At 34.4% G+C, this 25,468-nt stretch overlaps 1 protein-coding gene across 1 annotated transcript in view; it reads left to right on the top strand.

Moving 5' to 3' along the window:
* Positions 1–25,468, top strand: part of LOC126886721 (protein Lilipod) — a 119,879-nt gene that overhangs the window by 60,554 nt on the left and 33,857 nt on the right. The window contains exons 3-5 of the mRNA XM_050653729.1: positions 3,834–4,064; positions 4,186–4,254; positions 9,069–9,386. Coding sequence (XP_050509686.1) covers positions 3,834–4,064; positions 4,186–4,254; positions 9,069–9,386 — 618 coding nt within the window. The remainder of the gene's footprint in view (positions 1–3,833; positions 4,065–4,185; positions 4,255–9,068; positions 9,387–25,468) is intronic.

Below are 25,468 nucleotides of genomic sequence, written 5' to 3'. Positions count from 1 at the left end.
AGCGGGTTTTTCCAACAAAATCTTTAATTTTCAACTAAACTTTTAGATAAGTAGTTGTCAATCAATAATTAAATAACTTGGTAACGTAAAAGCCCTTTCCGTATATATTATAATTCCAGAAGTCTATGGAAATTGAATGAACAGTTTAGCAACAATTAAAATGTTAATTAAAAATTTACGGTCGCTATAATAACGACAATAATTATGATGCATAAGAATAAATATGATTTTTTCATAAAAAGACACTATACCTATCTAATGTACTTTACAGAATTGAAATTGGACTATTTAAGCGGCCTCAGGAATATTTTAAAATTATAAACAATTTTTTGGTTTATAAACAAATAGAATATCTCGGGAAATATTAAACTAAATTAAATTATGAAAACGGTATTCGAAAGACAGCGGCAGGACGCTTCTTTTAAAAGAAAAAACGTTTAAGTATGATGAGTGGTTCCTGAGACACAACCGGTCAAAGTTGACCGAAATTTACGGCAAAGATATAAACAATAGGATCATAATTTTCAAACTATCACCTTTTTATTTTTGTCCTCTTTCTCCACACCAATTTTCATATCTTTAAAATCCTCATAACATATATTATTATAATAAAAACTATCGATAATACGTGTGAAAATTGCCAAAAATAGCAAGATTCTAATCAAAAATTAGGTTGGAGAAAATGTAACCCTCAAAGTTCAAAATCGGTATACGTTAACAAAATGCATTTTCTCGGCTTTCCATGGAGCAATTTCCTTCATTCTTTTTTTGTTCCCTAATAACTCGAGTAGAGCCATCGAACTAACGCATTATTAAGTGTCAAACTTAATTTATTTATAAAAACAGAAAATTACATATTTTTTCCAGTTGTAGGCTTTTCAACGAAAACTTTTCGTTTATAAATTTGCAAAAGTCTGTGTGTTATTGCGTCGCCGCTCCTGCAATACTTAGAGCAGATGTATCGATGGATTCTTATGTAGTTTTGTCTTCTGAATCCAAATCTGAAAACGGCATTTCGATATCTCTAACCGTCTTCGAGATAATCGACCTCAAACTGTAAAATGTGACGTCACAATCCGGTTATCTCCTACCAGGCACTAAACGTCAGCTGAAATCTTTGATTAGGAAGTAGGCTACTTTTTTAATCTGAATTTGTTTAGCAAAGCAAATGTTATTATTTACATTTGAGTTTGACACTTCGTGAATGTCAAACTAAATTTTAAATTATTTAGCTATTAATAAAATATAAATGACATTTTATAGTGAATTTAATTATTATATAAAATAATATGTGTAATAAATGTATAAAAATACAATTTGAGTATATTTTGAAAGCAATAATACATATTATACTATATTAATAATGAATCAGTAGAAACGATTATATTTAAATTTGGTAAATTATCTAAACTCCACTCGACCAGCGCACACAACTCAAAACACAAGTACGCAAATACGGTTGCGTGAAGCGTGGCGCAAAGCCGTGGAATTTACGAGACTCGCTAGGTCTGTAGATCCAAGTAAAGTTCATCAGTAAAAAGTATCTTTATCATGTATGTATTATTTATTTTACAATATTGGAAAATTGTTATTTAAAATGTGGTTTGGAATAAAAAAGTATGTTCTGATATATGAAATTACATCTTTCTAATGGAAAAAAATATTTGACGAATTTTCTCAAATTATGGATACCAACATCATTTTCATTTATAACTCTTGTATTTTTAATTTGACGAAGAAAAGTTATTCTTCATAAAAATCTCTTCTTGGTCTAAGATTTATGATGCAACCATCATGAATCAAATTTTATTAATTTTATACGAGGTATGTAAGAAAATATGAATTTCGAGTAAAGTATCTTTATAGTTCACAACATTTAAATTAGAATGATGTACTTGCACATTAAAACATAATTTTTAATTCTAAACAGTTTTTCGTAATAGCAATTTTCTATATTATGAATTTAAATAGGTATATAAACAAAGTTTTCGTTATGATAATGCTCGCATTTTCAGCTTGTTTTAGATAAACTTACTACAAGTGTACCTTTTAAAGTTAAAAACATAAATATTCTCATTTGAAAGCTGTATAATTATTTAAACAATTTTTATTTAAACAAATTAAAATATTGTGTTATAATAAATAAATTAATTTATTATAACAAAACAAAAGCAAGCTTGACATTTAATAATGCATTAGTTCGATGGCTCTACTCGAGTTACTTGGGAACAAAAAAAGAATGAAGGAAATTGCTCCATGGGAAGCCGAGAAAATGCATTTTTTTAACGTATACCGATTTTGAACTTTGAGGGTTACATTTTCTCCAACCTAATTTTTGATTGGAATTTTGCTATTTTTGGCAATTTTCACACGTATTATCGATAGTTTTTATTATAATAATATATGTTATGAGGATTTTAAAGATATGAAAAGTGGTGTGGAGAAAGAGGACAAAAATAAAAAGGTGATGGTTTGAAAATTATGATCCTATTGTTTATATCTTTGCCGTAAATTTCGGTCAACTTTGACCGGTTGTATCTCAGGAACCACTCATCATAAATAAACGTTTTTTCTTTTAAAAGAAGCGTGCTGCCTCTGTCTTTCGAATACCGTTTTCACAATTTAATTTAGTTTAATATTTCCCGAGATACTCTATTTTTGTTTTTAAGCCAAAAAATTGTTTATAATTTTAAAATATCTTTGAGGCCGCTTAAATAGTCTAATTTCAATTCTGTAAAGTACATTAGATAGGTATAGTGCCTTTTTATGAAAAAATCATAGTTATTCTTATGCATCATAAGTATTGTCGTTATTATAGCGACCGTAAATTTTTAATTAACATTTCAATTGTTGCTAAACTGTTCATTCAATTTCCATCGGCTTCTGCAATTATAATATATACGGAAAGGGCTTTTACGTTACCAAGTTATTTAATTATTAATTAACAACTACTTATCTAAAAGTGTAGTTGAAAATTAAAGATTTTGTTGGAAAAACCCGCTTTTTGCGGGGAAAGTTTTCGTCGAAGTAACTCGGAAAAAACACGTCTCTATGCAGAATTTAATTGCGGTGAATTTTTATTTGAGTGTTTTTGGTGTAAAGTTAAAATCTCTGGAGTTATAGAGCAAAAATTGAGAAAAACACGATTTTCGGGCGCCATTTTGTTTATAAAAAAAGTAGCACACTATCTGCCGACTTTGCATATCTATATTATTAATATATACAATCATAAGATTCGATTCCAGCAATAAAATTGCTGGTAAATAACTTTCCCAAAAATGGCCTATTCTCCGATAATCAGCCCAGACTATATTCAACCTTCCAAGAGGCAGATGGGTGGCAGATTGAACATTGAAATTAAGCGAAAACCAACGGTTATTTATCAAAAAACATTTTTTCTGTTTTGTGACAGCAGTAGAATGTATTTTGAATTAAATAAATTACATACATTCTTCTTTTTGTGTCAATTAATTTAATTCAAAATAATTTGTCTTGGACGCCCTGTATAAATAATTATGTAAATGTTAATATTACTGAATAGAGAATTGAATAACCTTTCAAATGAGCTAGCACACGATCCCTATTCCCTATTTAAAAATAAGGAGAGGGGAAAGTGGAAGGGAGGAGGTTGACAAATGACAGATGTATGTACCGTAAAAATGTGTCCTCCTTAGATAAAAAATTGACCTGTTTCTTCATTTCCTTAAAATCTAATAAATACTGCCAAATATAGAGGTGGACTCTTTTCTTTGACCCACACTGAAATGTAAGACGGAAATTTAAACTTTATATTTACTTTTATTTACAATTTATTTTTATATTTTCTATTTTAGGTTTATGGAATTATGTGTTCCTGTTCTCTAATCTTTCTTTATTTATCGCCCTCCCTTTTGCCTACTTGTTCACCGAATCGGAAGGATTCTTCGGTCATCGCAAAGGACTGATGGCACGAGTGTACGAAACGTTCACCGTCCTGGGTCTGCTAGCACTCGTCGTCTTGGGCATGACCTATGTGATATCTGCACTTATCGATAAGGATAAATCTAGTATACAAACTATCTTAAGTAAGTATTTTTTATTTGTTTTTTGTATTATTCATTTTCAAAGGCTTCTGCCCTGGTCTACTAGCCGATAAAGTTTATATTATATTTTTGTACCTAATTATGTTTTTTATTTATATTGCAGGCCTTTGGACTTATTACCTGCCATTTTTATATTCGTGCATATCATTTTTTGGGGTCTTGATGCTTTTAGGTAAGTTCTTAAAGTCACCTGGCAAATTTGCAAAAAATAAATATGTACATATTTATAATAAGTGTTTATAATAAAATGTTCACCATTCATCTCGGTATACATACTTCAAATAACGGTTTTCGATCTAATTAATAATGCGAACCATTATTGCGAGATCTTAGACGTTTTAGATCTTCGCACAAAAGCTCTGTTTTTAAGTATGTACACGTCCCAGATTGAGAAATCTATAGGAGTAATATCTGGCGACCTTGGAGGCCACAGGTCGTTTCCACGTCTACCAATCCATCCAGGAAAATGCTGGATTATCGTAATCTAGCTTTGTAATCGCAATCGTGTGAGCAAGACTGTCTTAATAAAAATACAAGTTATTATCACGTAAATTAAAACGTAAAAACCGGAATGTCGGTTCGCTAAACTCAGACACAACTGGCTAGTGATTTTAGTAAATAATTTTCCCAATTTGGTAAAATTGGCAAAAAAATAATTACTAAATAGTTAATAATTACTAAATAGTTAGTAATTTTGACAATTTTGGCAAAATTGGCCAAAAACAAAAAAAAATCGACTAAAATAACTAGCCAGTTGTGTCTGAGTTATAACCGACTATATTTCTGAAACTGAGAACTGAACAAAAATTGAACCAAATAAAAATGAACAATGGACGCCAACTTATCTTTTCTTTGAGGGACAAGGAAAAGACTGAAAACGAAAATACATACCATAACCAAATAACAAACTATTGCTGGAGGGCGAACGAAGCCAAAAACGTCTACTTGAACCTTAGATGAACTAAGGAGAATTGATGGTAATGGGACAACTCTAGCACTTGGCCAAAATGCCAGACCCTCTACCTATTCAAGATCTTAATCGGGAATTGGCGTCTCCAGTACCTCACTGGCTGAGTGCCGGATCCTGACTAGCCAAAGGCCAGACCAAGACTGATTCTTACCCTGTAAAATCAGTCCCCAGCCGACGATTTCCACTTAGCGAGCGATTGGATCATAGTTATAATAACACATAGATTAGGCCAGGTCCGAAAAATAGTGTAACACGGAGCAGTTCGGGTCGGTGGTCTATCTGTCTCTCTCAACGGCGCTTAGCTTTCTCTCTCTGGCATATGATGGCCGCCGCCTCTGTGTCTGTGTCGTTCCATTACTCCCACCTCTTGGTAGATACGCTCACACTCGTACGACAGACAAAGATAGCTAGACCACTGTTCTTGATATTGGCGTTACACCCCGATCCATTGATTGGCATATCCCTAGCCTGGTCTATTGTTAACATGTCTGTGGATTGGATTCGGCTTCTCGGCTTTTGTTAATGTAAAGAAACAATTATTATGCTTATTTGTGAGATTGTGATTCTAGAAGCATTAAATAGGAACTTATCGAGATTGTACAAATTAACACCTAGAGTAGGCCTTCCTAAGATTTGTTAAACGCAACTTAAAACCTTATATGAGCCCATCAGAATCAAAACTTGCTAAATCCTAAATTTTTCGTTTTCCCTTTTTTACACAGTTCCAAAGTCCAAGTATCTATTAATCTACAGGCATAAGTTTTCGGCTCAAATCCACCATTTTATGACATTTATTGATGCCACTTTGATTAAGAAATGCCGAATACTTTTTGGGAAATTTACATTTTTTTTAGTGCCCTGAAAAATTTCATAAAATAGATCCAGCGGGTTTTGATTCTATAGGCCTCATATAGAATGGGATTTGAAATACGCAAATTAAAACTTTATACAGGACGAAACAAAACAATGCTACAATAATTTTATTACAATTCACCGGCCTTAAAAGTGTGCATACCTTGATAATACACTCTGGGCCAAAATTAACCGTACACCTTAAAAATGGGTCATTTTTGATGTCTTATATCTCCGAAGCCTGTTGTCCGATTTAAGTGATTTTTGAAGTTATACCTCTTTAGGCGCGATTGAGAGTAAAATTTCATAATACTGCGCGCATACGCACACAGACAGTATGGCGTTTAGTTGCTAAATCTTTCAAGTTATGTACAGTCCGTCTAATTTACTTACCGTTGCACGTCATTATCTACGCCAAAGATCTAAGTTGACATAGTTGCCAAAGTATAAAAAAATCCTGAATCCATTTTAAATCAAATACAGTACAACCTGCCATATCCGCACGTGTGATATCCGGACCTCCCCATATCCGGACGGTTCTGTGCCGTCCGGATCTGCCGAAATCTACCGAGAAAGGCAGTTGGACAACGCACTAAAAGAAGAACTAAAAGATGGCGAAATAATGTATTATAGAATCTATAAAACGTGTCTATGGACGAAAGTTATTGACGGCGTTGATTACTGGAATGTATGAAGGAGAAAACGTTTCAGAGACTGTAAAAAAAGTAGTGGTCTTGATATCCGGATTTTTTCATATCCGGATCGGTCTGTCGCCACATTGATCCGGATATGGCAGGTTTTACTGTAGATCACATAATTATTGTAAACGTGGAATATACAACAAAACAAATTAATATTCAATGTAAATAAATAAAAACTTAAGAAATAGAGAACAAGAATTAAGTTATAATCTTTTAAGATTTGCAGTGCAAGCGTTTTTGCACTGCATTGTTAATAATTATTAAAAAACGGCTCCGAACTCTTGGGAGAAGCCGATAGGTTTCTTTGTATAATATGTCTACAATAACAACTAAAAAAGTTGTCAGATACCTGGATTATTCCAAGTCGTGATAAAATTAGGTGAAATTTATATTTTTATAGTAGAGGATCTTTTTATAGTAAAGAATATAAACAAATATGAAGTGTCATCACCACAACTGTCAAATAAATGTTACCAATTTATTCTAAAATGTCACCTTCGTTCGATTACAGTTACAGTGTGTTCGGAACAAATGTGCTTCATAAAAACGCCTTATATTCCATTTATACAAATTAAATTAAACATATTATTGTGTATTTCTTTAGGTTAACATTAATAGAAATCTTCAAATATTATTTCTACGCGTATATAATAAAATATGTCTAGTGGCTGTAATTCCGGTGTACTCGGCAAAATGATTCTAAAAAAGAACACACCTACCGCCAAATATTTCGTGTTGGTATCATGCGATGTCACAGGCTATGACGCGGATGACGTGCAACGGTTAGTAAATTAGACGAAGTATATAAATATATCAGTGCAAGAAAAGGTGCGAAAAGAATATATTAGTGTTTTTAGTAAATATATTTATTATAATTGTTGTGTCTTTGGATTTGTCTTCCTCAGGAGTAAGATGAGTATTATTAAAACATTTTATTGTATATTTATTATACTTCACCTTGTCTGTTTGTTACCGTGAATTGTCATTAGGTACGTCCGAACCAATACAGACACAGTCCTCGTAGCGTATTTGGTATAGCATTCGGTCAGAGATCGAGAGGTCTTGAGTTCGAATCCGGAGCAATCCTATACTTTTTTTTATTTTTTTTTTTTTTTTGAAAGCGGTAAGCACAAAATTAGTTTGGTGTTTAAAAAAAATTAAAACAAACTGTTTAAAGTATATTTATTTTTAAGAAATCATATAATAGAAGTATAACTTCTTACGTGCGTACAAAGTACACACACATTCTATTTTTTTTAATATGTTATAGCCTTATTCCTTGACCGTTAAATTTTCATTGTATACCGGGTGTACGAATCAAACTGTGATTTTTCTTAAAGTTTGCATCACCCTGTGGAATATTCTAACATTTGTAGAATACTGAAATTAAAACCTAACTATAGCCTCATGCTTTCTCAACTTTTGTTGTTTGATTGATTCGCTTATGTTGTATAATAAAAAAGTTAGGTGATTTAACAACTAGACATGTTTTTTATCAATACAGGGTGTTTCTAAAAATTTTGGCAAAGTTGAAGGGGTAATTCTGCATGAAAAAAAATGACAGTTTACTTTATAAACCTATGTCCGCAAATGCTTCGTTTCCGAGATAACGGGTGTTGAAATTTTTCTGACAAACTGACGATTTATTTATTACTTTAAAACCGGTTGAGATGTGCACATGAAATTTGGTGGGTTTTAAGAACTAGTTATTACACATTTTTTGGCATAGCTGTAATAATTAAGCATTTAATATTCAATATTGCGCGCATACGGGTAATATGATGGCTCATATTACTCGTATGCGCACCAATGGTGAATATTAAATTCTTAATTGTATGTCAAAAAACATGCAATAACTACGTCATAACACCCACCAAATTGCATTTGTATATCTCAACCGGTTTTAAAGCAATAAATAAATCGTCAGTTTGTCAGAAAAATTTCAACACCCCCTATCTCGGAAACGAAGGCAAACTGCCATTATTTTTTCATGCAGAATTTCCCCTTAAACTTTGCCAATTTTTTTTAAAAACACCCTGTATTGATAAAAAACATGTCTAGTTGTTAAAGCACCTAACTTTTTTATTATCCAATAATAAGCGAATCAATCAAAAAACGAAACGTTGAGAAAGCATGAGGCTATAGTTAGGTTTTAATTTCAGTATTTTACAAATGCTAGAATATTCCACAGAGTGCTACAAACTTTAAGAAAAAAACACAGTTTGATTCGTACACCCGGTATTCATTGAAAATTTACCTGGTTAGAAACAATATTATTGTAACGATATTGTCAAGGAATAAGGCTATAACATATTAAAAAAATCACTTAAATCGGACAACAGGTTTAGGAGATATAAGACATCAAAAATGACCCATTTTTAAGGTGGCCGGTTAATTTTGGCCCAGAGTGTATATTTCATGTATGTACTTATATCATAACGTTATTTTTTTTCCTATTTGCAGTATGTACTCCTTTAGGATTCGTAAGACTTTTCGACGTAGTCGGCCAGTTTCTCGTCAAACCCCAGTTTCTTCGCGATCTCAACGAAGAGTATTTCTCGTGCGCCTTAGAAGAAGAATGTCTGCGCAGACGCTTCAAACAAGCTCAAAAAACCGGGAAGTCGTACGTAGATCCGGCGCCCATGTCCATCTACACAGAAGGACCAATCAAAGACGCCGACTACCAATTGCCTGACAATTTGTTGAGATTGAGAAACGGAGAGTTACAGTTTGGACTCGCTAAAAGACTGACTGAAATCGAGAAGAGGAGACTAATTTTAGGTAAGATATATCTCTTCCTATTTGAGCCACTCAGATCCATAGTACTAACCCCTTAAGTTAAGAAGTAAAATTTTGACTTATGCCACTTTTTCACTTTATTAGGTTGTTGCTATCAATTGACAGAGTGTTACAAGTCCCCACGCCTTTTATAATAACACATATTTGTAACTATATCTCTTCAATAAATAACAATAACTTTGAATAATATAACATCACAAAATATTTCGACAAATAATTATTATGGTACTACATTCCATGTCAAATCACTGAGGGATTTAACATAAAAATAAGACATTTAAGACCGAACAGTCGTTTGTATTTTTAGTGTTTTAAATATCATTTTTAGCGATCTTACAGTGATTTGGTATTTATTTAAATAAATGTGTATATTTTATCATAAAAGAATCAATGGAAAAAATATTGTTTCAACAAAAGAGACTCAAGAATGTCATTATAGGCATTACAACACAAGTTATTTTGATGTTTTCGATCAACTTTTACTGTAGAAAACGTTAAAACGCCATTTTTTACATTTTCCTAAATTCCCAAAATACATGCGGTAGGTGGGCGTAGGCGAAATTAATTAAAAATGATAAAAATAAGTTAACAACGAACAGTAAAACATTTATTTATTTTGGTAACAAAAAGGTGTTGCTTAGTTAGATCTCGGAAAAGGGTCGGTCGTTAGCGAGTAGTGCCTCGGTTGCACGCTGTGAATAGACTGTTAAGAAAAGCCACAACCTGTGGCTTTGAATGGCACAACTTTGAATGTTTCGGCTACTGGCAAGTCAATCGCCACGTATTTCGTAGCTCCGAACAAATCGTTTGATTTTGTATAATATACTAATTATTAATTCATTAGACATAAACTATCCTATTAAGTGCAATAAACTCTACAAAAAGTGCTAATTAGTTAGTGTAAAATTTGCAATCTAAAGTGCCTTTTGGAACAGTTTTTGTGAGTACATTTTATCATATTCGTAAACCTTATCAGCATATTCACAGTAAAAACTTTACAATGCCTACGTCACCTAATTGTGGGAACTGTTTAAAACCGATACCTGCCAACGATCGAAAACTCCAGTGCGATGGATGTAAACGACAAATTCACATGGGCTGCACAGAGGTTTCACTTGACGATCGGGTAACCAGACAGAAAGTTCGTGGTATTTGTATTCTGTGCAACTCTTGTAACACAAACGTTGCTAACATTTCTCAAATTAAGGATCTTTTATCTGATCTCAAATTAGATATTAACAGTAAAATGGATGCATTTGATAATAAACTGACCGAATTAAATGAAAAATTAAAGCAGATTGACTCTCTTAAATCAGTAGAATTTGCGGATAATATAGCTAACGAAGCTGTTGATCGTATTACAAGAGCCAAAAATGTGTTAATCAGAGGCGTCCCCGAAGTGGGTTCTACATCTCAGGCTAAAAAAGATCATGACAATAATGTTATTACATCGGTATTGAGTTCTGTTGGGTGTCAAGAAACTCCGCTGAGTTTTTACAGGGTTGGCAAACCTAATCAACGTTTCCCTCGTATGTTAAAAGTGGTTATGTCTTCCGACTATTTTGCTAAACAAATTCTACGCAACAAATCCAAGCTTCTAGAAGATAAAGACACTGAATCCTTCTCCATAATTGACGACAAAACTCCAATTCAACAACAACGTCTGAAAGACCTTCGAAGCGAACTGGAAACTAGAAAAAACAATGGTGAACGGGACTTGACAATTAAGTACATCCAAGGCATTCCTAAAATTACTACATTTCGCCATTGACCCAAACTCCTCTATGTTCAACGATTGGCTACTTCTTTATACAAACATTGCTTCACTTAATGCTAAATTTACTGAATTTGTATGTAATATTCAATTAATAACACCTCATATTATCTGTATAGCTGAAAGTTGGTTGAATAATAATATTCCTGACTCTTTAATTGCCATACCTAGTTACACTATTTATCGTAAAGACCGACAAAATCGCGTAGGAGGTGGGGTCTGTATTTATCTTTCAGAGTTAATTACTAATAACTTTTCTATTTGTGCTAAAGATATTCAGACTGCCGGATTAGATATTCTTCACCTGACTATCACCAGAAATTCATTTATCATGAATCTAATTTGCTTGTATCGTCCCCCTGATACCCAACCAGGAAATGATAATCTTTTTATTGAATTACTTGAGGAATTATCACTTCTTGACAATCTTGTTATCGTAGGTGACTTTAACTTTCCCGATATCTCATGGCCAGCTATTTCGTTATCTGACGGTGTTAGCTCTCATAATTTATTTAAAAATTTTATTATAAATTCCAACCTGTCGCAACTTATCACCAAACCTACTAGATTTAGACTTAATAATCAACCATCAACGGTCGACCTGGTAATTACAAACGAAGAACAATTAATTTCAACGATAGACATATCTTCTCCAATTGGAAAATCCGATCATGCAGTGATAACTTTCCACATTCAGTTTAACTTATCGAAAAGTCTTAACAAAATGTATACAAAGACTATAACAGTTACAGATTTCTTTAAAGTTAATTCCGCTTTACATCAACTTAATTGGAATAACCTTTTTCATAACTTAATCGATCCCTCGTCAATGTGGGACACTTTTCTTGACACTACAACTAGAACTATTTCAGTTCATACAACTGAACGTCAGCTGTTTAGAAATCAATTAAAACCTTGGATCAACCTTGCCGCTACACGCTTAATTCGACATAAACGGAAGCTTTGGCAATCTTATAAGCGCACAGGTTCCCTTGATGATTTTCTTGTTCACCGTAGATTTTCCAATAGAGTAAAACAATATTTGCTAAACCTAAGGAAAGATTTTGAAGAATCTATCATTGCAAGTGATAATAGTAAGAAAATTTTCCGGTACATTCGCACATCTTTATCATCTAAAGTCTCCATACCATTGCTTCAAAAAGCCGACGGGTCTTTATGTTCCTCGAATAAAGAATCCTCTGATGCTTTATCGCTGTTTTTCACTCAGGTTTTTACAGATGAACCTAATGATGCCGTTCCTCAAATAATGTGTCCACGTTTGCATGCAACTCTTAATGACATCTCTTTCACACCGGAGGTAATTAAACAACATTTACGGAAACTACGCAACAATTCATCGCCTGGTTTGGACGGACTAACCTCCTTTTTCCTAAAACAATGCGCAGATTCTGTAGCAATCCCTCTATCCCTTATGATGAATACTTCCTTTAATCAGGGTTATCTCCCTTCATCGTGGAAATTGGCTTCGGTTACTCCTATTTTTAAGAAAGGCAATAAACTTGATTGCAATAATTATCGCCCAATCAGCCTAGTACCTATTGTCAGCAAGATCATGGACGCCATTATTTCTTAAGCTATGTCTGAGTTTCTCCTTCACGAAAATGTGATTCCTCACCAACAACATGGTTTTATTAAAGGTCGTTCAGCAATCACGAATTTACTCCATTGTGTTAACGATTGGTCGTCATCTTTAAACGATCGGCATCCTGTTGACGTAGTCTACTTAGACTTCTCCAAAGCTTTCGACCGTGTTCCCAAGCGTCGACTACTAGCTAAATTGGATCACTTTGGTATCCGCGGAAAGTTAAACCTTTGGATTCAGAATTTCCTATCTGATAGGTATTTCCGAGTTCGTGTTGGGGAAGCATATTCATCAGATAAACCTGTCAAGAGCGGAGTTCCGCAAGGATCGGTACTTGGACCACTTCTCTTCTGTGTCTATACAAGCGATCTTCCACTCATTATATCTAGTAAGGTTTCCATTTACGCTGATGATACCAAGTTGTACGTTAATCCTATTGTTAACCAACATGTTCTTCAACATGATCTCGATACAATATTGAAGTGGTCCTTGGAATGGTTACTTCCTCTAAACATTGAGAAATGCGTTGTACTACACATTGGCAAGAACAACCCGTCACTACCGTATTTTATAAATGGACATCCCTTAAGCTCGGTAACCTCCCACAACGACCTCGGAGTGATAATTAACAGTGACTTAAATTGGTCGGAGCATATTGTGTCGGTGTGTAAACGTGCAAATTCGAAACTATTTCTGATACGTAAGTGTTTTACACGTATTTCTTTAAATTCCATGTGCAGACTTTATTCAATATACGTCAGACCTACTCTTGAGTTTGCAGGACCGGTTTGGAATCCAGATCTCGCTCGTGACAAGGTATTAATCGAAAATGTGCAGCGTAAAGCTACAAGACTCGCATTCGGCCGCGTAAGACCTTGTTATGAAGATAGACTCACCATGGCTCATCTAACGACTTTCGAGCGTCGGCGTCTTCGAGGTGATCTAATTTTGTGCTTCCGAATTCTGAAATACAACTTTGGAAACCTAAATACCATGTTTACCATAAACCGAGATGATAGATTAAGAGGCCACCAATACAAATTAAAGAAGGAGCAGGGAATAGCACGGTCCAGAGTAAACTTCTTGCCTAACAGGATATTTAATATTTGGAATAATTTAGATCGAGACACCATATCAGCAACTACAGTGAATACGTTTAAAAACAGACTGGATACGACAATATTTCATACATAAAAAATTGCACGATGTTAAATTTTCTATGGATATTTTACTAATATCTCTTATTTTATGTAACTGTCAGTAGTTATTTTACATTGTTATTTTTCTTTGTTTTTGGGCATAATAGGAGCTTGCTCCTCTGCCCTTACTTGTTATGTAATAATAATAATAATAATAACCTATTATAGATATTATGCCTTTCTACAATATGGTCCGGAGAGGACAATAAATCACTCCGATCTGACGCATAAAAACAGACACACTTCTGCAGTTTTAAAAAGGAATGCATGTCCCAAAGTGAGTTGTTGACATAATGGTCTGATATGGTAATTAATTTATGGGGACTTCAGTTTGTTAAACTGACACTCCAAAAACATATGGTCAGGGGTTGCATTCGTTTCGTAAAACCATGTCTTTCTTAGCGTCTGGTTTGTATTGTAACGAAAGAAAACTCTTGATCGGCGCCCGTAATAGTAAACAACAAGAGAATGACGTAATCTAATCTTCGCGGCGAGAATCCCGAGAATTCTAGAAGGTAAATCACGTGGGCGTGCTGGCAGACAAATGAATCGACTGGTATAGAGATGGGAGATATCGAGATGGGCGCGGATATTTCTGGAATGTTCCATTATAACTATAATCGCATATATAAATACGGCATATTTGTAAATAGAGTTTAGTCTTAAGCTAAAGTTTGTAAAGTAAACTTGTATAAATAAATAATAAAGTCGTAAATAAATACCCGAACGCTCGTTTTTGTTACAGTTGGTGTCGGTGTTCGGTAAACTTAGTGCGATATAAATAAGTGAATTACAGAGAGACTTTAAAAAAGTTTTGAACTTTATTCGTCGGGAATAACCGGAGTGAGTTAATTGTTCGGTATTCGGAAAGACTTTAAAAGACTTTTGGACTTTATTCGTCGGGAATATTAGTTAAAGTGCGTTGATTGTTCGGTATTCGGAAAGACTTTTAAAAGACATTTCGGAAAGGACGTGTGTGCCAGTGTGCCGACCAAAGATGTTGCTACAAGAACTTACGGTAAAACAGCTCCGTGAACAGCTAGAGGAACGGGATCTGGATATTGGGGATGGACGTACTAAGAAAAGTGGGGGCAATATTGGATGTTCAAAATGGAGTTCTCAGGATCAATGGTGAAGAGTTGCCCTTTCACGACGACAAAGAAGATGCCATCCGCTTACTAACTACATGCGACGTAACCATACCCGGTAATAGTGAGAAAGTTCTGATGACCATGCTTGATGAACACTGCCGAGAGGGAAGTTTAAGGATGGTCGAAGATGTGGATAATGTCGAGTTCCTAACGGCGAAAACTTTGGTAAAAGTTCGAGATGTCATTCCTGTAAGAGTTATGAATGTAAGGGAAACTGCTATTAAGTTAAGTAGAGGAGCTTTGATCGGACAGTGTGTTCCCGTGGCTTCCATTTGCTCTATGAATACCAATGAGAAATCATCAAAGTCAAAGTATCCAAAAGACCTTGTCGAGATGATCAGTGAAAGATGCCAAGATCTTGACCATGAACGAACGGAAAAAGTGAGGTCTATGCTGATAGAGTACCAAGATGTTTTTGCTATTGATAAGAAGAATAAGGGCAAAACAAGCATAGTAACGCATAAAATAAATACCGGAGACGCTCAGCCAATCAGACAACGGCCTAGACGGCTTCCATTTGCGAAAAGAGATGAAGCCGAAGAGATTATCAAGGATATGGACAAACAAGGGGTAATTGAACCATCGAACAGTCCATGGACATCACCAGTAGTTCTGGTAAAGAAGAAAGATGGTTCGACGCGTTTTTGTATCGACTACCGCCAGCTCAATGCGGTAACAAAAAAAGATAGTTATCCTTTGCCCCGAATAGACGATACATTGGATACTCTCTCTGGTTCTCGATGGTTTTCCACACTCGATTTAAAAAGTGGATATTGGCAAGTAGACATGGAGCCAGTCGATCGGGAGAAAACCGCATTTTCGATAGGATCAGGGCTTTGGCAGTTTACGGCTATGCCGTTTGGTTTATGTAATGCCCCTGCCACATTTGAAAGATTAATGGAGGCAGTTTTAAGAGGTCTAACGTGGAAAACATGCCTGGTTTACTTGGATGATGTAATTGTGGTTGGAAAGTCATTTGATGAACACGCCAAGAATTTAATAGAAGTCTTTCAACGATTGAGGGCAGCGAACTTGAAGTTAAGTCCAAAGAAATGTCACATGTTTCGACGAGAAGTTAAGTACTTGGGACATATTGTATCGAGTAACGGTGTAACAGCTGATCCTGAAAAGATTGAAGCAATTAAAGATTGGCCAGTACCAAAAGATAAACATGAAATTAGAAGTTTCCTTGGCCTATGTACATATTACCGACGATTTGTCAAAGGATTTGCCAATATCTCCAAGCCCCTAACAAAGTTGACGGAGGAGGGCAAAGAATATATTATATGGAGTGAAGAGTGCCAAAAAGCTTTCGAACAACTACAAATAGCTCTGATCAGTGCACCGATATTAAGCTACCCGGTACAGGCAGGAAAATTTGTTTTGGATACCGATGCTAGCAACAGTGCCATAGGAGCTGTTCTCTCCCAAATCCAGGATGGACAGGAAAAAGTCATCGCTTATTTCAGCAAAGTCCTGTCGAAACCAGAAAGAAACTATTGCGTTACCAGAAGAGAACTGCTGGGTGTAGTGAAGGCTTGCGAACATTTCCATAAATACTTGTATGGCAGAAAGTTCCTTCTTCGAACAGATCACGCTGCTCTAAAATGGCTCATACAATTCCGTAATCCAGAGGGCCAGATGGCAAGATGGTTAGAACGATTACAAGAATATGACTACGAGATAGAACATAGGGCCGGAAGAGTTCATTCAAATGCTGATGCCCTTTCGAGACGACCATGCAGTGCAAATTGTAATCACTGTGCCAAATTAGAGGAACGATTTTGCCCCGTAAGACGAACCACCGTAGTTAATGAACAATGGCAGCCCCAACAGTTACAACACGCCCAAGAAGATGATCCATGTATAAAAAGAGTATTGGATTGGATGCGTCGAGGTGAGAGACCTAGTTGGCAAAACATTAGTGCATGTAGTCCGGAAGTCAAGGCCTACTGAAGCCAATGGAATTGCCTGATACTAAAAGATGATCTTTTGTACAGAACCTTTGAGAACGATGATGGTACAGAATCTAAGCTTCAGTTGATTGTACCTAAAAGTAAAGTGTCAGAAGTATTGCGTCAGTTGCATGACGGTACATCAGGTGGACACTTTGGTATTACGAAGACTCTGCAAAAGGTTCGAGAACGGTTCTATTGGGTGAACTGTAAAGATGACGTAAGAAGATGGTGCCAGAAATGTGAACTTTGTGCATCCGGTAATGGTCCAGTTGGTAAAAAGAGAGCACCCATGAGACAGTATAATGTTGGCAGTCCTATGGAAAGAGTAGCAATCGACATTGCAGATCCATTTCCAGAAACTGATGCTGGAAATAAATACATCCTGGTAGCCATGGATTATTTTACGAAATGGACCGAGGCCTATGCATTACCAAATCAAGAAGCTGCTACCGTTGCAGAGGTACTTGTTAAAGAATTCTTCAGCCGATTTGGTGTTCCCTTGGAGATCCACTCCGACCAAGGGCGAAACTTTGAGTCAGCTCTTTTCCAAAACGTTTGTAAATTGATTGGTGTCAATAAGACCAGAACAACACCCCTGCATCCTCAATCCGATGGGATGGTCGAGAGGATGAACCGAACGATGGGTAAACACTTGTCCAAAGTTGTATCTGAAAATCAGCGAGATTGGGACCAACACATTCATTTATTCCTGATGGCCTACCGCTCGGCCGTAAATGAAACTACAGGTCAAACACCAACCTGCCTGATGTTGGGTCGTGAAGTTCGTTTGCCCTGCGACCTAGAGTTTGGCTGCAGACCTTCCGAGGAACATGTTGCAGGCGAAGAATACGTCGAGCGCCTGAAGTTACGAATGAACAACATTCATGAATTTGCCCGACAACACATCCAGATAGCCAGTGACAGAATGAAAGATCAATATGATTCTCGATGCAAGAATGAAAGCTTCGAAGTAGGTGATCTTGTCTGGCTTTATAATCCACAACGTCATCGCGGCTTGTGTCCTAAACTGCAAAGACAATGGGAAGGACCGTATGAAGTTAAGAAGAAAATAAATGACGTAATATACAGAATTAAGAAGTTGCCAAACGGTAAACCAAAAGTTATTCACATAAATCGTCTTGCACCATATGCTGGCTCAAATGAAACAGAAGAAGCCCGAGTCCTCCAACAGGAGATGAAAGACGCCGCACAGCCAAGTTTTAATCAATTTATGTCAAATTACGCAGCGAGAAAGAGTGCTAGATTCGGCGTGACCACAGAAGTTCAGCAAGATCTGTTTGGTGTTCCAGAAAACGTCTCTCTAGCCCACTGTGTTGCCCAAGACCTCGAGATGACTAAAGGAATCTCGTCCGTATTCAATAGAAAGTTCGGCCGCCTGGACGAGTTAAGAAATCAACAACCTAAAATTGGAAGAGTACTGCGATTGGAAGATGGTCCTCGATCTTTGCTGTATATGGTGACCAGGAAGTCTTATACGGACACGCCAAGCTACGAGAACATATGGCGTGCTCTAACTAATTTGAAGAAAATCGTGTGTAATTATGACATCAAAGATTTGGCTTTACCAAAAATAGGCCATGCAGTAGAAAATCTGGATTGGAAGATTGTGAGAAGCATGCTTGAAGTGGTCTTCAGAGAAACTGGCGTACAAATCACTGTGTGTTGCATGAACCCGAGGATGTCGTACCCTTCAAAGACAGTAGACTGTTATTTCTTCTTGAAGGGTGTATGAAGAGATGGAGAGTCGTGTAGATTCCGCCATCCTGGGCCTTCATGTAGAGTTGCTGATCGGGACGGTCAGATCTTAAGAGGGGAGTAGTGTAACGAAAGAAAACTCTTGATCGGCGCCCGTAATAGTAAACAACAAGAGAATGACGTAATCTAATCTTCGCGGCGAGAATCCCGAGAATTCTAGAAGGTAAATCACGTGGGCGTGCTGGCAGACAAATGGATCGACTGGTATAGAGATGGGAGATATCGAGATGGGCGCGGATATTTCTGGAATGTTCCATTATAACTATAATCGCATATATAAATACGGCATATTTGTAAATAGAGTTTAGTCTTAAGCTAAAGTTTGTAAAGTAAATTTATATAAATAAATAATAAAGTCGTAAATAAATACCCGAACGCTCGTTTTTGTTACAGTATATTAACTGTGACTTTATATGACCCATATTATTTCGTTTTGAGAAAAAATATTAAAATTAAAATTAGCAAAAATAGTAATTAAAGCGTATCGCTACATACATTATATCCTTCGATTTGGCTGAAAATTTGCCCGCAAATAGCTAAAATACAGGACTTGTTGTTAAAAGGATTTTTATTATTTTACAATAAAAAAAAAGTTTCATGCAGTAATCAAAAATATAGGCGTCAACTAGTACAATTAACTCGGAAAATTTCGAAAGCATGAAAAAATTTGTTAAAAACAAATTGTAATTGTTAATTATTGTAAACGCGAAAAGTTGAAAATAGGGGAGATATTGAACAAAAATAATCGCTATAAACCTAATCAGGTCTTAAGTTCGCGCCTTTACCGCGTACCTTAAATTCGCAAAATTAAATTCCAACAGAGGGCGTTCAAGATTTCAAAGATGGACGACAACTCTAGGAAAACAATTCATTTTGTCATTTGAATTCACAGTTCTAAAACGTTAAATTAAAATCATTTACAGGAGTGTTTTGCCAAAGTAACCACTAAGTTTTGCAACTAAGACATCTTATAAGTTAAAGACGACTCAAAATTATGTTTAATCTGTATGCATTCATTAAAATTTGATGCTAAGTACTGATTTGTTTTGTAACGCTTAGAAATAAGGGGGAAGATAAAAGCTTGGAAAATTTAGATACTGCTTAAATACAAAAGGGTCGAGAAAACTAGGGGATATTTCTAAAAACTACTTTGCTACGGCGGCTCGTGTTTTGGTTGGAGAGCTAAGGTTGTGAGTTCGTTAAGAAGAAGTTAGGGATTAGGGAATATTTACTACTATCAAAAATTTAAACAAGGGTACTTACAGATATCCTGGGGTGTTAAATATAAATCCTGGCTATATTTTGTTAGGGCGCCTTACCAGGAGTTTTACTTTCTATGATCATCCAACATCTTAAAATTTGACTCTAAAAAGCTTTTAAAGTTTGTGGTTAAAATTTTGCCAATAGGTTAGCGGTAAATAAACAGGACAAAATACACAGTTATGGCATTTATTGAAAAATTATTCCTTGAGATAACAAAACTTTCAGATTACATAAAAAATTACCTGTAAAAAAATACATCTACTTTTCTGAACATAGGTTATGGTGCACCAAAAGATAAACAATAATATTATTGCATTGAGGATTTGATATCTGACTTAATTATGACTTGTATAACTGACTGACTGACCTAATTATGACATATATTATAGCATTTGCATTAAAACAAAAATTTATATTCATTCAGGGAACAATGTTTACATTAAAGAATTACTGACTACTCCTCGTAGTACTTAATTATTGAAAATAACAACAACTATGTCACCTGTCAAATATCATTCCGTAAATCTTTTATTTTTAACTATTTCAAAAGGTTTCAAAAAGGATTTTAACATTAACTTACAATTATGTCTTTACAATAATATTTTAATGATGGAAGCAAAATTATTCTTTGTTCTGTTCAACAATTTACTTTTTCATTTTTGTATTTTAAGTTCCAAAAAGATTTATTTTTTTATGTTGAAAGAAATTAACGTTATTAGTTTGAGAATTTTATAATTATTAAAAGTCACTATACCTTAAAATTCAAAACTTCACCATTGTGAAACTTGACATGACACTTGACAGCACGTACGTAGTTCATACGTCACTCGAAGGGGAAAATGTCAATGGAAAATTACTGATTGCACCATATACCATTATACCATGAAAATACCATAAAACAAAAGAAATTTGCTTATTTACCTCGGGAAATAGGTTTTCTAATCCAGGAGACGGGAGGCTTGGGTTTAATTCATCACTACGATATTAGTACTATGCCGGCTTTCATAAATACATACGCAGTATTTTTACAAAGCGTATATTACACTTTTACCATCAAAAAAGGAACTGCTACACCATCAAACTGATGGTACACCTACTTAACAACAACACAGAAGAACTTTGATAGATCCCATTTACTTGGAAATTCTTTTTGCGTCACAAAAAAGCCGGTTACTGACTATCGATGTTTACTGATTCACTACCATTGTAAGAATGCCTGCTTTCTTCTCCGTCTCCTGCCAAAATTCCTTGATCCTGTCACTACGCAATTTCCGGCTTCCGTTCTTCAGAGCCAATTACGAGCTTCGATCTTTGTACCAAATTCAAACAAACCAATCAAATTGATTTTCAACATTTCTTCTAGAAAGTTCATCTACGCATTAGAATTGTACTTTTGTCAAAACTTCTTACAAATTCTGTTTTTGCGTCTCAAATAAACAGGAATCTTGTAACACATTGAAATGTGCGCAATACTTTGTAGATGTATACAGGTGCGGTTTTAGAAAATTCCTTGCAATCTGAATTTAAGTAAAAAACTGAATAAAAAAATTTGGACTTCTTAGAGAGGGATTGTAAAATCTATACAAATCTAAAGATCATATTTTCACTGGTTTTTTAAACGCTACAGTTTTTACCTTTTTTTCATAAAAAAATCTGGCCCCACGATAATCACACAGCGTTCTAAAAATTATTAATCTATCTTAGGATTTCTAATTTTGTTTTTAATTTAATTAATAGGTGCACTACAGTTTATTTTACACCAACAGGTAACAATTTTTAATTAAATAAAAACTGGAAACTTGGAAACTAAGTAGGTGAATTTATTTTATAATAATTGTGTTCTGGAAATTACGAAGTGGTCGGGATATTTTGCATAACAATGTACATTCTATGTACAGAATATATATACTACATTTTATTTATTTATTTAATTTTGCAGTCGCTTAAACATTAAAAAATATTACGTTTAATACAAACGTTAAATTAACAAAATGTGTGATTTGTCATTGGTTAATTTAGGTCATTACGTAGAGTATAATAGGAATGAATACTGAGGAAGACTGCAATAGTTTTTTTAAGTCGAAATTATTGTTAATTACAACATAAACTGACCGCAAATATGTACACAAATTAATGGCAAAGTCAATGTTTTCTTTGAGTTGATGCTTTTCAAATTCGCCACCAGGCGTCGCCCACTTTGCGGTTCCTCGCCAATATTGATTTTAGCAAACGAATTAAAAATATCAAAATTCTATAAAATTTAATTCTCTCCATTTTTGTATAGGTATATTTTTGTCATAAAACTAATAATAAATGAAATAATTCAATAATTATGCTGTCACTATTTTCCCCCTTAACTCGGAAAATATAGACCGTACAAAAAAATTTGCAAAAAAAAATTATAGGAAATCGCCTTTTCAACAATGTCTGCCCTTACACTTTTTGTCGAAAGTTGAAAATGTCGGAGATATTGAGCAAAAACGATTCTTCTTTAAAATCAAGATGATGGCTAACACAACGGCGGAATTCATTGGCGGTTTTAAATTTACATTACTATTGACACCTCTAAAGATTAGAAAAATAAAATTTTGGGCAGCTCGGCTTGCAAGGTCAAATGCTATCCTGACTGAACTATATATTTCTGACTCTGATATTATTGCATATAACTTTTTTTTATTGTAAAATAATAAAAATTCTTTTAACCACTGTAAGTCCTATATTTTGGCTATATGTGGGCAAATTTTCAGCCAAATCGAAGCATACGCATTTTGGGAATTGAGGACAATGTAAAAAATGGCGTTTTCACGTTTTCTACACGCTGTGTCTAGGTACACGCTAACGTGTACGCAAATAAAAAAGTTAGGTACACGCGAATTAAACTTTATTAAGCCAGTGACGTCATTATTTAGCGTGCGCAGTGACTTTATACAGGGTGTTTGGTAAAGAATGGGCCATTGATTAACCTCAAGTTCCTGAGGTTAAAATAGGCCGATTTAAGCTAACTTACTTTAGTACAAAGTTTATAATAACCGAGATACAGGGTGTCAAAGTTAAACTTCTTTTTTTATTTATTATTGAATATTTCCTGACAGGTATGAGATACCAACATGAAATTTGGTATGTGGGGGTTTTTGGGTCGAGAAAACTAAATTCCTTACCAAAAATTATGTATTGCCCAGAGGGAGCCACATACGCCTTTCAGCACTCATTTATTACGTTCAATTTTTTTTTATCCCTCACTCTGTATAATTTTGACATTAAAATTTTTATTGTCCTATGAGTTTTACTTAAAAAAGGTATACTTCTTTCATCTCCCTAAACTCAACCGTTTTCGAGATAAACGCATTTTAAATCTGCGATACACCATCATTTTTAGCATAATATCATTGTAGTTACACCGAAAAATAACTTAAGACCATAAAATTATCCAAAAACGTATCGCAAATTTCTTCTAATGGAATTTGCGATGCAATGACATAAATTTGAGAACTGGCACAATTATTATGGTTTTAAGTTATTTTTCGGGTGTAACTACAACGATATTATGCTAAAAATGATGGTGTATCGCAGATTTAAAATGCGTTCATCTCGAAAACGGTTGAGTTTAGGGAGATGAAAGAAGTATACCTTTTTTAAGTAAAACTCATAGAAGAATAAAAAATTTATTGTCAAAATTATACAGAGTGAGGAATAAAAAAAATTGAACGTAATAAATGAGTGCTGAAAGGCGTATGTGGCGCCCTCTGGGCAATACATAATTTTTGGTAGGGAATTTAGTTTTCTCGACCTAAAAAACCCCCACATACCAAATTTCATGTTGTTATCTAATACCTGTTAGGAAATATTCAATAATAAATAAAAAAAAAGTTTAACTTTGACACCCTGTATCTCGGTTATTATAAACTTTGTACTAAGGTAAGTTAGCTTAAATCGGCCTATTTTAACCTCAGGAACCTGAGGTTAAGCTATGGCCCATTCTTTACCAAACACCCTGTATATTTTGGAACACGCTATTTTGATATGTTTGGTGTTTGTTGTTTGTTTGAAAGAAAATATTTTTATTAAGGGAAGGGGAAGGGAAGCAAAACTATTCAGATGTTTCAAACTTAATTGTAATAAAACAATATGTATATAAAAGTATATATTCAGGTTATCAAAAGGAATATTAGTTAACATGATATATACAAAATACTGCTAAAATAATTTTTATGCCTAAGTTAATTATACCCAGTTTATAGTGTTTATTTTTGCTGTGGTGTTTATTTTTATTTATACAGGGAGTTGAACTTGTTACGATTTTCATAGAAAATTGGTTGTAACTTTGTAAATACCCTGTATAACATAATAAGCCTTTATATTTGTGTGATTGGAAGTTAAGAAGATTTCGAACATAAAATAAAATATAGGGTGTCCCATTTAAAAAACATAATACGTTTGGCCTGCCACTATATTATCGAACGCCCTGTAACATTCTAACTAATTTTATTAATTTTGTAATATAAAGCTCAAAGTTTGCTAAAATTTTTGTTACTAACTTTAATTGCTATCTATTACTATAGCGGATCTACTGAACTTTATCACATTAATCAATCGCCCCGTATATTTTATCTTATTATTACTTCTGCTACCCTTAATCACGAATGTTTGTCTCTTATCTTTTTCATACTCATACTGTTTTAGAATGTTGTTAAACTCGTTAAAAAAACTAAATAATTGTCCACACTCCACAGTTAATTTAAAAAAAAACACTAAAACAAGTAAAAAATAAGGAAACTCTTTACAAATCAATATTAAAGTGTAAACATAACGCGATTAGACAAATTCTAACCACACTCTGACACTCGCGATACTTACAGATACTTAATACCACAGCATACACGTGGCTCAAATTAGCGTGTACCAAAAAACTCAGTCACAGTACACGCTAAATAATGACGTCACTGACTTGATGACGTTTAAGCGTGTAACTATTTTTTTTATTTGCGTACACGTTAGCGTGTACCTAGACACAGCGTTTTCTACACTAAAATTTTATCGAAAACATCAAAATGACTTGTTTGCTGTATAATGACATTTTTAGTCCCTTCTGTTGAAACATTATGTTTTCCATTAATACTTTACCATAAAGTATACAAATTTATTTAAGTAAATAGCAAATCACTGTAAAATTAAAAAGAAAAAAATGTCTTATTTTTATGTTGCGCAGGTGCTATACACCAAGTTTCAGACAAATTGGCGACCCAAAAATTTTTTGGATACAAAATTGAGTGGTTTTAAATGGACTCACCCTTATTCAGGGTGTTAGTAAATAAGTATGAAAAATTTTAAGGGCTAATTCTA

This window comes from Diabrotica virgifera, chromosome 6 (genome assembly GCF_917563875.1).
Source record: "Diabrotica virgifera virgifera chromosome 6, PGI_DIABVI_V3a".
Taxonomy (NCBI): Eukaryota; Metazoa; Arthropoda; class Insecta; order Coleoptera; family Chrysomelidae; genus Diabrotica; species Diabrotica virgifera.
The sequence above is the reverse complement of the archived record's forward strand: the minus strand, read 5'-3'. Positions and strand labels throughout refer to the sequence as shown.